The sequence below is a fragment of the Pristiophorus japonicus genome, chromosome 5, assembly GCF_044704955.1.
Source record: "Pristiophorus japonicus isolate sPriJap1 chromosome 5, sPriJap1.hap1, whole genome shotgun sequence".
In the NCBI taxonomy this organism is placed as follows: Eukaryota; Metazoa; Chordata; class Chondrichthyes; family Pristiophoridae; genus Pristiophorus; species Pristiophorus japonicus.
The window spans coordinates 169,871,923-169,887,645 of NC_091981.1; the positions used below are offsets into that span (position 1 = coordinate 169,871,923).

The following is a 15,723-nucleotide window of genomic DNA, read 5'->3' on the forward strand; positions in this document are numbered from 1 at the left end:
TGTGCTCGCTGACCTACATTGGCTTCCGGTTAAGCAACGCTTCAATTTCAAAATTCTCATCCTTATTTTCAAATCCCTCCATGGCCCTCCCTATCTCTGTAATCTCCTTCAGCCCCACAACCCCCCTCCCCCCCAAGATGCCTGCGCTCCTCTTATTCTGCCCTCGTGAGCATCCCTGATTAAAATCGTTTAACCATTGGTGGTTGTGCCTTCTGTTGCCTAGGCCCCAAGCTCTGGAACTCCCTACCTAAACCTCTCTGCCTGTCGTTCCTCCTTCAAGATGCTCCTTAAAACATATCTCTTTGAACGAGCTATTTACAATATACATAAATGATTTAGATGAAGGAATTGAATGTAATATCTCCAAGTTTGCAGATGACACTAAGCTGGGTGGCGGTGTGAGCTGTGAGGAGGATGCTAAGAGGCTGCAGTGGGACTTGGACAGGTTAGGTGAACAGGCAAATGCATGGCAGATGTGAGGTTATCCATTTTGATGGCAAAAACAGGAAGGCAGATTATTATCTGAATGGTGACAGATTAGTAAAAGGGGAGGTGCAAAGAGACCTGGGTGTCATGGTACATCAGTCATTGAAGGTAGGCATGCAGGTACAGCAGGCAGTAAAGAAAGCAAATAGCATGCTGGCCTTCATAGCGAGGGGATTTGAGTATAGGAGCAGGGAGGTCTTACTGCAGTTGGACAGGGCCTTGGTGAGACCACACCTTGAGTATTGTGTTCAGTTTTGGTCTCCTAATCTGAGGAAGGACGTGCTTGCTATTGACGGAGTGCAGCGAAGGTGCACCAGACTGATTCCCGAGATGGCAGGACTGACATATGAGGAAAGACTGGATCGGCTAGGCTTATACTCACTGGAATTTAGAAGAATGAGAGGGGATCTCATAAAATTCTGATGGGATTGGGCAAGTTAGATGCAGGTAGAATGTTCCCGATGTTGGGGAAGTCCAGAACCAGGGGTCACAGTCTAAAGATAAGGGGTAAGCCATATAGGACCGAGATGAGGAGAAACTTTTTCACCCAGAGAGTTGCAAACCTGTGGAATTCTCTGCCACAGAAAGTTGTTGAGTCCAGTTCATTGGACATATTCAAAAGAGAGTTAGATGTGGCCCTTATGGCTAAAGGGATCAGTGAGTATGGAGAGAAGGCAGGGGTGGGGTACTGAGGTTGCATGATCAGCCATGATCATATTGAATGGTGGTGCAGGCTCGAAGGGCCGAATGGCCTGCTCCTGCATCTACTTTCTATGTTTCTATGCTCACCTGTGCTAATTTCTACTTATGCGGATCAGTGTCAAATTTTTCTATCTCGTAATACTCCTGCGAGGCGCCTTGGTACGTTTCACTACATTAAAGGACCTGTTAATGTAGTTAAAAGTCCCAAGACACTTCACAGGAGTTTTTCTTGTCTATTCTTGTAAACCATGTTTATGTGCAGTTTCTTTTTAACGTTTTCAGCGAGTATTGATTTTTATTTCAAGTACAAGAAAATAAACTGGGTCAAACGACACCACTGAATGGAAACAATTGTTGCCAATATTAGAGGTGTGTTCATATTTTAACTGAAGCACTAAACTGCTTTTTTAAATGAATTAATGTCTTCATTTAAATACTTAAGGGGTGAAAAAGCTTGACCACTCAGCACACTCCCAAAGTAACCCTGGTACAAAGGCCAGAAATTAGGCCATGGCACAGATACACCAGATCCCAGCTTAATGGCAGGATTTCTGTGCAGCTTTATAAGGGCCGGAACGTCCAGTCATTCCTTACAAAGCCAATGATGCAAGAGTGAATGGGCCAGGGTGAGGACACCTGGTACTGGGAGTTCCAGTATCCTTGCCCTCAGAGGGACCCAATCTTTCATTGGCAATCAAGCAAACCAGGCAACCAAAGGGTGCATGAGAGTCCCCCCTGGGTCCTGACTTCAAGGCCCCTGAAGATCTTCAAAATTTGCACGGGTCTTTTGGCTAATTTACAAAGTGGGCTCATTGGCAGCATATTTTTTATTTCAGGGTGGGAGGGGGCTCGGAAATTCCATCCAAGCAGGCTGACCGGCCAGAATTCCCGGCCTTCTGTGTTAGACGAGCACTCAAGATGTGTCCCTAGACATGTGAGTGTCTGTCATTTCCATGCGAATGAAGGGACTTCTCCCTGATCTTGCGAAGCTTGGTGAGGTCACTGTTGGAGGTAAGTCAGGCACATTCCAGCATTAAACTGGGATGGCCACCCCTACCATGGACTTTTCAGCCCTCTAAATTCTAGCCCCATGTTTTAAGGGCTGGAAAACAGAAAATGTTTAAAGTGTATAGCAGCCTGATCAGCATCTAAAATAAGAACAGATATGGTAATGTTTGTATGTGGCCCTTCATTAAAACTTGATTCTAAGGTTTGTTTTGATCATCTTGAGTCAAGCCATTTTTAGGCACACCTGGCGGCTACCTAAAACCAGCATAAGTTTCCATAAATATGTAAATGGAGGCCTAACTCCTGGTTTAGGTCCCCTCACAGAAATGTGATTGCGATGAGCAGGGCAGGGATAGGGTCTGCAGCGTTTAGTATTTTTAAGCGGTTTCTGTTGCCTAAGTAGCGACCGTCAACTAAAGGTTAAGGTTTTGAGGATTGAAAAAAATGTTTTCCTAATTAGCCAAGACAAGCAGAGTCGTCATTATGCTCCCTCCACCCAGTTTCCTTCTCCAATCTCTCTCCCAGGATCTACCTTTGGGCCGCAGCTGACAAGGCACGTAGCCCGACATTTGTACTCCTCAAATGCAGAGCTGCCCGTGGAGGCCGGCGAGTGCTGGTACTTGCGGATAAAATGTTAATGAGGCTGGAGGTCAAATTTTGGGCTGACCTTGGGCCTCTTGATTAGGGTGCAATCTGCTAGAAATGGGTCCAGATAAATTTCTATCCCTTAATTTTTTTAATATCTTGTTTTGATAAAGATTAAGGTAAAAATATGAACGGATTATTATAATTGTTCATGCTGCATTGGATATACTATCAGCAACAGCATTAGCCTGCCTGTGTGCAACTTGCTGGCTCTGCAACATTGTGTTAAGAGCAGGTCATTCCTGACTGTTCCAACAGGAGACCTTGCTCAGAAACTCCCAAATAAGGTGATAATGTTCCTGAACCAAAAGTTTGTGTTGAAATAAGATGCGGTTTCACAGGTTTTCTGGTTCATTTTTAATGATTCTACTGTAAATATTCATTCACATATAGCCTGCAGCTTGGTTAAGTCAAAACATGATACATGTCTTTCTTTGGTTTGACAGATACGGAGCAAAAAAAGTGCTTCACTTGTCTGTGCCAGCTCCCAGCAGGCCCCACTGCAATCAAGGTAGCCAGCTGTTCTATGAGATAAGTGCTAAATTTCACAGGTACAGGACAGATGCAGAAAGCTGGTCCTTTTTCATTTTCGTTCTCTGGACTTAGATAATAAATGAGATGCTTATCAATCCCCCTCATTCGCCATTCCCAAACATTGATATAATTTAGTAGCATTAAAGGATTCACCTTGAGTCGATTTTTCATTTGATTACTCATCACTTGGAATTGTCCCAGTCAATAATATTTGCAAAAAGGTCAGTATGAGTAAAAAACAGAAATCTTTTTTACTCAGACTGAATTTTACACTCTTGACGAGCGAGGTAATGGGCCAGGAAGTTAGAGTCACTTGGATTTGACTGATTCAGTTAGGCTAGTCTGCAAATAACAGCTGTATTGCATTTTATCCCTGAACCTGTTGCATATATTTAAGATGTCCTAAAAAAAAACAATGAGCAATTCTTTTGGGTCCAAATTTGATCACCTTACCGCCCACTACTGCCCACTACTGCCCACTGCCGCTGACATTCCTCGTGAAGAACCGCCCAGTGCCACTTTCGAGGTGGGCTGGAACGGATGGGAGGGGAGAGCCACTGGGAACTGCCCGCTGATGTCAGCGGACGGCTTAGTGGTGTAAGTGACCTCCCGCCCGCCCGCCGAGCGACCAGATTGATGCGGGCGGGAGTCGGCGCCAGAATGGGGGTGGATCGCTGGCTGGAGGCTGGTCTGTCCCCGATGGTAGGTAGGCAGATCCTGAAAAAAAGGTTAGTGAACTTTAAAAAAAAATTCACAGCGACTTACCTGGATGGGGTCCCCTGAAGGTCTTCAGATTTTTTTTTAACGCTTTTGCTTTTCAGCTCTTCGACCCTCCATGGGCCCGACTCCATCCTCGGTGGCACTTGGGCAGCAAGCGCCTTTGCCACCGAGAATGAGAGCTCCTGCCGGCTGCCGCCCAGATTGGCGGCCTAAGTCGCTCATTTGCCACCCGCCGACCTTCGAGGGACCTCTCCAATCAAAACCCTGCTCAAAGTACTGTGAGGTACCTCGGCGGCCATTGGCGGTCCTTTGGGCTGCACTTGGGCAGCCGGAGGCCTTCATCAAATTCAGGCCCTGTCTTTGGGGATATGTATAAGCCAGAAGTGTAGTCTATCATTTTCATCATCATGATACAATATGCAAGTGCCAAAACAATGTATTTCAATGCAGTTTATTGCTAGTCCAAATGATTTTGGCCCTACAGCATAAACATACACATAATTCAGCCTAAACCTCCTACAGGGCAGAATTGCAGCCTTATCAAGGGCAGAAGAAAGTCTTAAGCGATTCAAACAGAAAATTTTGTGACATATGAGCATGAAGCTGGGCAACCACACATTCAAGGATACTAGAGAGGAAAGAAATGTTGGAAATAGGAGAGTAGTTAGAAAGGATCGATGGTTCAAAAGTGGGTTTTTTGAGGAAGGAGATGGTGACAGTGGTTTTGAGGTTGGGGCTCAAGGAAAGGGAGTCATTGACAATGTCAGCTAGTGTGCGTGGCTGGAAAGAAAGAGGAGTAGTCAGGAGCTGAGTGGGGAGGGGAAAGAAGGGAGTAGAAGGTGAATTTCATGAAAAGGTGAGCTCTGAAAGTCCATGGGAAGATAGGTGAGAAAGTACAAGGAAATTGGGTTACAGGGCTGTCGTAATTTAAGGCAATAGAGTTGGGAGTCAATTTGTGAGGAAGATGGGAGTTTGTAAGGGAGCAAAAGCCTGAAGATTGATGGGGTCATGCCATAGGTGAAACCCTTTGATTCTTTTCTAAAGCAGAAAAACTAGAAAGAACCAAGACTTTGCTAGTAGGCAGCTTTATAGTATGCAGTGAGCAATTATTTGGCCACTTAACAAGTTTTGGTGAGCTATTGAGGGCTGCACACCATTATTCCCCCTAAGCCATGGGGCCACGTGGTCCTGCGCAGGCTGCTCACCAGCTCCTGTCTTTAAACATATACAGTGGTACATGTTTGACTGTGCAGCTGGCCTTTTGCCATGTTATTTCCAGTACATGATGCAGGTATCCATTGTTCCTTATTTTTCTATTTGATTTCAATGCTACCTCAGTACGAGGCTATTCTCGAAATGATTTAGTGCACAAAATCCTTTATCATCCCCAGCATAGTCCAGAATCAACAGACGTTCCAATTAGCATGAACACTGACCCAGCAAGAAGAAATAAACCCACATCACGGTCCCCCAGCTACAGCAAGGTTGAAATGAAGAGCCCTCCATTACAACAGAAACAATATTGACCACAAAAAATATGGCAGACTAAACACACTTCTCTATAAGCAATGAGGAGATGCATTGTATCCATAATCGCTGCCATTACCTGGATTCCCTTCCCATATATAAGATGATGATGAGAACCCTACTGCCATTATATTCTGGCTAATGGGAGAGGAAAGACGCAGTGCCGGTCTCTTCAGTAAAAGAATCCTGGAGAAGAGCAGCCATGACTCAACTCTAAAATAATAGGGCATATTATTGTATGCAGTGCAGTCTGGGTATGGACATTCGCCATTGGGGCCCAGAATAACAGAAGGGATCCTTTTAAGATTGGGCCAGAAAGAAAATCGCTTTTACGAATTGATTAATTGAATTAAGTATTTTAATGTGTTTTCCCTGACAGCAGTTCGGGTCAATCTCTGACCCAGGAGAAGTGAAAGTGACTAATATGCAGCTCATGTTCTGTTTCGGTTCTGTCCAGCAGGCCGGACAGAATGACTTGGTTGGCTGGATAGGGCCCGCGGGCACCCTGCTGTAACTGGAGGACCGTGATGTGGGTTTATTTCAGCTCACTAGGTCAGTGTTCATGCTAATTGGAACTTCTGTTGAGTCTGGACTGTGCTGGGGCTGATAAAGGATTTTGCCCACCACTGCCTTGTAGCCTGCAAGTACTTAAACAAGTAGACTTGTTTGCAGCACTTGAGGGGTTAATTCAGCTTCAATTGGCAAGGTCAGTAATCCTAGAGCCATCACTAGAAACATGAGCAAAGTAAAGATGCCATTATTTATTCCTCAAATCTAATCCTGAAAAGCATTATCATCTTCTAACATATGGCACATGGAAATTCAATGAAGATTAAAGTCTGAAGAATTGTTTGTGACAGATCATCACAATTACAGTTTTTGATAAAGCTATTTGTTCAATTTTTTGAGTATGTCTCAGAAATACAGGGCCCGAAATTGATGCACTCAGCGCCTACTGCCGCCGACTGCCGTTGACATTCCTCCTCGGGTTCCGCTCAGTGCCAGTTTCGATCTGGTCTGGAGCAGGCGGGGGGGAGAGCCACCGGGGACCGCCGGCTGACATCAGCTGACTGCCGAGTGGCGTAAGTGGACTCCCGCCCGCTGAGGTGCCAGATTGGTGTGGGTGGGAGTCGGTGGGAGTCGGCGCCAGAACGGGGGTAGACCGCGACGAGGAAGCTGGTCTGTCCCCGACGGTAGGTATGAAGAGCTGAAAAAAAAAGGTGAATAAACATTTTTTAATTTCTTTCTTTACAGGGACTTACCTGCATGGGGTTCCCTGAAGGTGTTCTGATGTTTTTTTTTAATGCATTTTCTTTGCAGGTCTTCGACCCTCCATGGGCCTGACTCCATCCTCGGCGGCACTTGGGTGGCAAGCGCCTTTGCCGCCGAGATTGGGAGCTCCCATTGGCTGCCACCCAGATTGGCAACATAAGTCCCTCATTGGCTGCAAAGATAGTGGATGCATTGGTTGTAATCTACCAAAATTCCATGAATTCTGGGGCGGTCCCAGCGGATTGGAAAATCACAAATGTAACGCCCCTATTTAAAAAAGGAGGCAGACAAAAGGCAGGAAACTATAGACCAGTTAGCCCAACATCTGTCACTGGGAAAATGCTGGAGTACATTATTAAGGAAGCAGAAGCGGGACATTTGGAAAAGCATAATTCAATCAAGCAGAGTCAGCATGGTTTTATGAAAGGGAAATCATGTTTGACAAATTTGTGCAGTTCTTTGAGGATGCAACGAACAGGATGGATAAGGGGGAACCAGTGGATGTGGTGTATTTGGATTTCCAGAAGGCATTCGATAAGGTGCCACATAAAAGGTTACTGCACAAGATAAAAGTTCACGGGGTTGGAGGTAATACATTAGCATGGATAGAGGATTGGCTACCTCTCAGAAAACAGAGAGTCGGGATAAATGGATAATTTTCCGGTTGGCAAACAGTAACTAGTGGGGTGCCGCAGGGATCGGTGCTGGGTCCTCAACTATTTACAATCTATATTAATGACTTGGATGAAGGGACCGAGTCTAATGTAGTCAAGTTTGCTATGATACAAAGATGGGTAGGAAAGCAAATTGTGAGGAGGCCACAAAAAATCTGCAAAAGGATGCAGTACAGAGGGACCTTGGGGTCCTTGTGCATGAAACACAAAAAGTTAGTATGCAGATACAGCAAGTAATCAGGAAGGCAAATGGGATGTTGGCCTTTATTGCAAAGGGGTAGAGTATAAAAGCAGATAAGTCCTGCTACAACTGTACAGGTATTGATAAGGCCACACCTAGAGTACTGTATGCAGTTTTGGTCTCCGTATTTAAGGAGGGATCTAATTGCATTGGAAGCTGCTCAGAGAAGGTTCACTAGGTTGATTCCGGAGATGAGAGGGTTGACTTATGAAGATAGGTTGAGTAGGTTGGACCTACACATTGGAGTTTAGAAGAATGAGAGGTGATCTTATCGAAACATAATAAGATAATGAGGAGGCTAGACAAGGTGGATGCAGAAAGGATATTTCCACTCATAGGGGAAAATAAAACTAGGGGATATAGTCTCAGAATAAGGGGCTACCCATTTAAAACTGAGATGAGGAGAAATTTCTTCTCTCAGAGGGTTGTAAATCTATGCATTTCTTTGCCCCAGAGAGCTGTGGAAGCTGGGTCATTGAATATATTTATGGCGGAGATAGACAGATTTTTGAGTGATAAGGGAGTAAAGGGTTATGGGGAGCGGGCAGGGAAGTGGAGCTGAGTCCATGATCAGATCAGCCATGATCTTATTGAATGGCAGAGCAGGCTCAATGTGCCAAATGGCCTAATCCTGCTCCTAGTTCTTATGTTCTTAATTGCTGCCCACCGCCCTTTGAAGCACCTTTTTGATGAAAACCCCACCCAAGGTACCGTCCTTTGGGCGGCGCTTGGGTGGGTGGGGGGGCTTCACCAAATTCGGAGACATAGGGTTTTAATACTTATACAGTCAGCAGTCATACACTAATGTTGATTGATTGATGGGGGTACAGTGTTAGTGGTGAGTTTAGCATAGTGGACAGCATGATACAATCCTGGGATTTGTTGCAAACTGCTTTATATAATTTATTGATGGTTTTTTTCCTCTACACTCTTCTTCCTGCATCTTACTCTAAAGACGCTTGCCACATGTGTTAATACAAGTCAGAACTGTCTGGAAGACAAATCTCATGACTGCATGTCCTAAATTTGGCAGATTTCAGCTGAATGTATTCTTTACTGGTGAAACTCATGTATAACTATTTAATATTATACTTCATTTAACTGTCAATGAATTTCAAAATCTTAAACTATTTATTATATTAACCCATTTAAAATAGACAGTTTTACAGCAATGCTAACATAGCAGATTGAGGGTAATTTGACATGAGTACTGTTATGTCTTGGATGAAGAGTCAGACGAGATACTGCAAGCTCAAAGTAAGTGTGACCATAGTCCTTTATTCCAGATCTCAGGGTGCCTCTCCAGCCTGTGAGCCCTCCTTATATACAGGTACTCCCAAGGGATTGTGGGATCCCTTGGGGACTCCAGGGGATAAGCCCTCTGGTGGTTAGACATGGCAGTTACATGTTTACTTACATAGCAACACTCCCCCCTCAGATAGCCGGCTCTTCTCTACTTTCACTAACATTTCTCATTTTTTTCTGGGTGCTGATTAAAGTGAGACCTGCTATAAAATAGAACAACAATGACACATACATGCCTGGTTTCAACACTCCAGGCAGTATAACACTTCATAGCTGTTCTCTGACAGGTTGTAGATAATCCACCAACTGTAGCAGAATATTCATCAAATTCTGCTTCAGAAAACAACCGAGGAGAGATTTCCCCCACTGTGATAGCTCCCTTGCTCCTTTTGTTTTCCTTTTTTTCACACTGAAATTTTTAAGAAGCAATCTTTAATTCTTATTCCAGCTGCCCTCCTTTACCACTGGACTCCTTTGGGAAATGATTTGTAGGCCTCATTACCACAATCACTTCTGTATCCCCAGTTATATGTCATAGAAATCAATGTGAATTTAGCTGCACAAAGACGATTCTACCTAACAGACAGCTAGTTCTAAAAGATACACCTGTGGGAATATGACAGCATTATATGGAACTCAGGTGTACATTGTTCAGCATTGATACGTTTTGTCCTAATAGGATGTTACTTGATAGCCACTGCTGTATTGCGCAACAAAGTTATTTCTATTATAGGTCGAATTTTATGCCACAGATGAGGTTTAAAAACTGTTAAATAAACCAGGTTAGGAATTGGTCGAGGGCTATTTCCGGGGCTGAAATTACTGGTGCACTGGGAGTGTGCGCCAGAACTTGGAGCTCTGTAGCTTCACTCAAAATTGGGCCTTGGTCGCATCATCATATTGCCGGAGAGCTGCAGATGCAAAGGAGGCATCCAAATGCAACTTGTTGGTTTGACGAGGAAGAATTTGAATTGAGTGGCCGTCAGATACGTCATGGGGCCAGGAGAACAGGAGGGGGGCAATTGCAGGTTGGCACTGGCCCTTGGAATTTCTGAACTCTTGCTTCCTCCCGTTCCATATAAAGGTAAGCTTGGTGGCAGCCCCCTTTATGGACCAGTGGTTAAGCTGCATTATGAGCCACAAAACTGAGCGGAGCAGGCTCGATACCAGCTCTGCTCAGCGCCAACAAATTTTAGGGAATTATCCCGAAACAGGTGTTAGGGCCCTCATTAACATATTTGAGGGCCCTAACACCCGTTTTAGGTGACCACCAGGGACATCTGAATAATGCCTGACCCACTTACCTCAGGCATCCTTGCGAGATGATTCACCCTCAAATTGGTCCTTTTTGCTCCTGTTTTCTGTCAGGACAACAGGCACAACAAGGACCGATTTCTCCCCATCATGTCCTATCAGTGCAGCTTATATGTTGCACTTCATGCAAGTTATTATAGCCTATAATACAAGCACCTTGGTACATTTTACTGTGTTAAAGGCGCTATATAAATGCTGTTGTTATTGTTATAATCCAAGGATGGTATTTTATGTATTGGTACAATTTAGAGATTTTCAGCCAGTTGTTCCAAACTTACAAGTGAAACTTTTCCACTGGTTGGATATATTACAGTTATATCCAATGCTCCTTTAAAAATTTCTGATTTACACATTGTAATAAAATTAATTAACAATAATCTAATGAAGCAATTATTGCGCATTTGCACATTATTGTTACATATTTATTTTTTACTTTTTATGTGCTACTGTACTCATTTTTTATCATGTTTATATATTATTTTACATATGTATCTAATGAGGGTGAGTTCTGGGAGGTTCCCCTGCTCATTTGCCATAACTTCAGTTGAAGAGCCACAAACATCTTGGAAAAATGGGGCATTCAGCGGAGATTCACCACCATTATGTCTATCTTATCATAAGTACGTATTTATGTGTTGTGTGCTTCTTAGTATTATTGTGTATATGTATTTGTTCTGTTACACTGAGCTGAACTTTAAAACTCACATCCTGTTCATTGCCAAAACTGCCTTATTCTACACCAGACAATTGTCCACTTATGCTAGTATTTCACTCTAGTTCTCGACCGTGTCTGGTCTATTTCCCGCACCTCTGCTCTCACCCCTTCCCCTCCCTCTCAGAACCACGACAGGGTTCCCCTTGTCCTCACCTTTCACCCCACCAGCCTCCACGTTCAACGGATCATCCTCCACCATTTCTGCCACCTCCAGCGTGATCCCACCACCAATCACATCTTCCCCTCCCCTTCCCTCTTAGCGTTCCAAAGGGACCGCTCCCTCCACGTCACCCTGGTCCACTCCACAGTTACTCCTAGCACCCCCTCCCCTTCCCACAGCACCTTTCCGTGCAAGCGCAGGAGATGCAACACCTGCTCTTTCACCTCCTCCCTTCTCACTATCCAGGGCCCCAAATACTCCTTCAAGGTGAAACAGCAATTTACTTGTACTTCTTTCAATTTAGTATACTGTATTCGCTGCTCACGAAGTGGCCTCCTCTACATTGTGGGGATCAAGCGTAGATTAAGTGACCACTTTGCGGAACACCTCTGTTCAGTCCATAAGTGTGACCCTAAGTTTCCGGTCACCTGTCACTTTAATTCTCCAATCCACTCCCACTTTGACCTCGCCATCCTTGGCCTCCTACACTGTTCCAATGAAGCTCAACGCAAGCTCGAGGAACAGCACCTAATCTTTCGTTTAGGCACTTTACAGCCTTCTGGACTCAACATCGAGTTCAACAATTTCAGAGCATAAACTCTGGCCATCTTTGGCTCCCTTTCTCCCCCCGCACCTCGCCCCCCACCCCCCCCGAGCCTATGTTTTTTTTTTCTCCTTGTCTCCAATGGCAGCTGGTAATTATTCCGTCATTCACATCCTATCTTGACTAACCTTTTTCTAACTCTGGCCATTACCATTTCAATTCGGCCCATCATCCCTTTTCTTTCTCTAATCTCTCCTGCCTTCCACCCCATCACAAACCTTCCCTTTTGTTCTTTCTTCCCCAATCCCTTTTAGTGCTTCTTTAGAATGTGTTCTTTCCAAACACGCTCCAGTTCTGATGAAGGATCATTGACCCAAAACGTTAACTCTGCTTTTCCCTCCACAAATGCTGCCTGACCCGCTGAGATTTCCAGCATTTTCTGTTTTTATTGCTAAAATCCTTTATCACTTTTGAAGATTAATTTATCCATAACTCTGTGACTCTAGATCTGTCCCACATAAAGTTCCACACATCAATTATTCCTGCCCTCAATAAGTTCCACTGGTTGCCTGTGCTTCAGTGAATCAATTTTAAGATCCTTGTCCTCATTTTCATGTTCTTTCACTGCCTGACTCTACTCTTCTGGGAAATTTTCTTTGGTACTAAAACCCAGTCCATATTCCTGGCTCTGGATTGCTGCTTGTTCCCCATTCCTCTATTCCACCATCCAAGGTCAACATATTGTCATTACACCCCTGCCCTCTGGAATTCATTTACAAGTTGCTCACTCTGTGCCTGCTTTCACAAGCCTTCTAAAATCCTAACTCTTTAACCATATCTTCAGTCTCCTCCCCAAATTCCTTTGTTTCCTGCTCCATGGCAACCTCTCTCCTTTATAAAGTGTGTTGAGATATTCATCTATGTTTGTAAAAGTAAGTAGTTGATATTGTACATATGTATGTATTAATTGTGTACATGTCATTGTACATATTTATTTGTTGTTTATTTGCAACTGAATTGTGTATGTGCATTAACTGCACTTTTTACACTGACAATTCTGACAATCATATGTAATGTGGTAGCTCACAATCTGTGATAAATTGGAACATTCCCGAGGGAGCATTCGATTATTCCATCCCTTCCTACCTTTGTCAGTCATGTTTTAAATTATTTAAACCACAAACGGTGTGTCCTTTGTTCTATATAGCAATACTAATAAATGTAAAATCACTGCCTTTCAATATTCATAAAGCTTATAGCCTAACTATTTTTTCTATTTATTTTTGAACTGAATGTTATGTCTGGTATACTATTACTAAAATATAATTAAACTAATGCCACTAAGGAGAAATATAGGTTATCAACATATTCATATTTTATTGGTGAAAACAAAAATCAAAAGGTTTGTAACTATATACTGTTTGACAGAAGCAACCCTTCTGCCTTTAAAAGCTATCACTATATATTTTTCAAATCTTAATTTTATAATAATCTTTACCTCAACGTTATTTTCCTTTTGATGTTTTCCCACCTGAGCAGGACCTGTGGAATATTTTAGAGCACAGACCTGTCTGAAGCCACCACTAATGTTATTCAGCAGAGTGAGATAGGTTGATATTTATAACTCTCTGAAACTGCAGGTTATGCTGCCACAATGTGCTCCAATTAGTGCACCTTGACCCTAAGATGAAGGGCTGGGTCAACTGGGGCTCTTTGAATGGAGTCCAGTACTCTACCACTAGACTAAGGCTGCATGGACATCAGGCAATTATTGTTTAATGAGAACTATGCCCAAAAGAAGTATCTATATGGTCCAACTTGTTCAACCTTATATTTCCCACTTTCTGTCTTATAGGAAATTCTGGATATTTCCAAGAGGTAATTTAATTACATCTCTAGACATTCCTGCATCTCATAAGTTTCCAACCATCCTTCCACAATCAACTGAGAATACCTCTGTGTGAATAAGGACAATCTTGTAATATTGTCTCAGTCCTCATTGCTCAACTGCCAGCTTTAGATAAATTGGCTCCATTTAAAACATTAAAAAAATGTGTTTTTCTTTATAAGAAGTGTCATTTTTTTCCCATTTTTAATGTATGATTGAATAGTAATAACATACTTATGTGCAAGTAAATTGCGAATAGGCTTGCAGCGTTGTACTTCAAATTCCTAGCATATCCTTTTATTCCCAGCATTGCACACAAGCTTAAATGTGACAAAGTAGAATTAAAGAAGTTGGCTGAACTAGAAATCATCTTTCTTTAAATGCCCCAAATTTTCTGCAAAGACTATATTGTTATATTTATATTTAGTTTTATATATACAACTTTGGATCTTAACGTATTTAGATATGGATTCAAGACCCGCAGGCACCTTGGTGTACCATCCCAAGCTGACCATCCATTCATGAGAACCTTTTTTATGACAGGTAGTTCAGCTGCTTCAGATTGTCTTCAAAGTACTTGCTCGTTTTTCACTACATTACACTTACATTTCAAATTCTCCTAACAGTATTCACCCTAAAATGAAACAGGAGAGAACAGCTTCAAATCCAGACCTTACCATTCCCAGTTACACCCTGTTAACTGACCTCTAAAGGGTAGTCTTCCACGGTCCTCTTCAGGGGATTCACAACCTGCCAGCAAATGAGGATGCAGAGATCGATGAGCAGCATCCCACCAACAATAATAAGCAGCTTCTGGTCCTTGATGATCTAATAAGGGAAAAAATACTCCATGATCTTCAAACAAAACCATTTCACACAACTTTCTCCAAGATTAAAGCTGAGACAAGCAAGTTAGCTCAGTTCAAAGTTCAAACATTGCCGAAGTAACCAAATTAATTTTATACAAAAGTAAAATACTGCGGATGCTGGCTTCTGAAATAAAAACAGAAAATGCTGGAAATCTCAGCAGGTTAGGCAGCATCTGTGGAGAGAAACAGAGTTAACGTTTTGGGTCTGTGACCCTTCGTCAGAACTGGAAAAGTTCAAGATGTAACAGATTTTAAGGAAGTGCAGGGGCAGTGAAAGGGAGAGGGGAGGAAAGATCAAAAGGGAAGGTCTGTGATAGGGTGGAAGGCAGGAGTGATTTACGAGACAAAAGGGAGGATGGGGAAAAATGAGATGGTAATGGCACAAGTTAAGAAACAAAAGATGAGTCTAGATGGGGGGTGAATGGCGGAATAGTCACTAGCTGCCATGGGAAAGAAAAATAAGGAGGAAAGGTTTGAGCTTCATCTCCTCAATGAATTTTGAGTTCGGCACATAATAAATAGGAGCAGGAGTAGGCCACCTGGCCCTGCGAGCCTGCTCCGCCTTTTAATAAGATCATGGCACGACGCTGAGCTCTTTTTCCAGCACTTCACCTCGGTGCCCACTCCTTCGGCCAGGAGTCTTCCCTGCACAGCTGACCTTTTCTACCGTTTTCAGAATTCTCGCTCTACCTGGACCCCTCCCTTTGGCTTCTTACCCTCTCTAGATCTTAGGATTACAAACTTGCTGACAGGACATCGGCCATCTCAATTTCTCTGCTCTCCTCATTCACTCCAACCTACCTCTCTCTGAACTTGCAGCACTCCGCTCTCTCAGATCCAACACCAACATTGTCATTAAACCTGCTGACAAGGGCGGCGCTGTTGTTGTTTGGCAAACTGACTTCTACCTTGCAGAGGCTGATTGCCATCTCTCTGACACATCCTCCTACCTCCCTCTGGACCATGACCCCACGACCGATCATCAAGCCATTATTTCCCAGACTGTCACTGACCTTATCTCCTCTGGAGATCTTCCCTCAACAACTGGCAACCTTGTAGTGCATGGAGAAGGAGTCAGACTGAACACTGTGAGCTCAAGGTAAAGTGTGACCTTAGTCT

The 15,723-nt window shown here is 43.4% G+C and overlaps 1 protein-coding gene across 1 annotated transcript in view; it reads right to left on the reverse strand.

Annotated features, from left to right (window-relative positions):
• Positions 1-15,723, reverse strand: part of gabbr2 (gamma-aminobutyric acid (GABA) B receptor, 2) — a 1,540,887-nt gene that overhangs the window by 156,365 nt on the left and 1,368,799 nt on the right. The window contains exon 13 of the mRNA XM_070880004.1: positions 14,441-14,563. Coding sequence (XP_070736105.1) covers positions 14,441-14,563 — 123 coding nt within the window. The remainder of the gene's footprint in view (positions 1-14,440; positions 14,564-15,723) is intronic.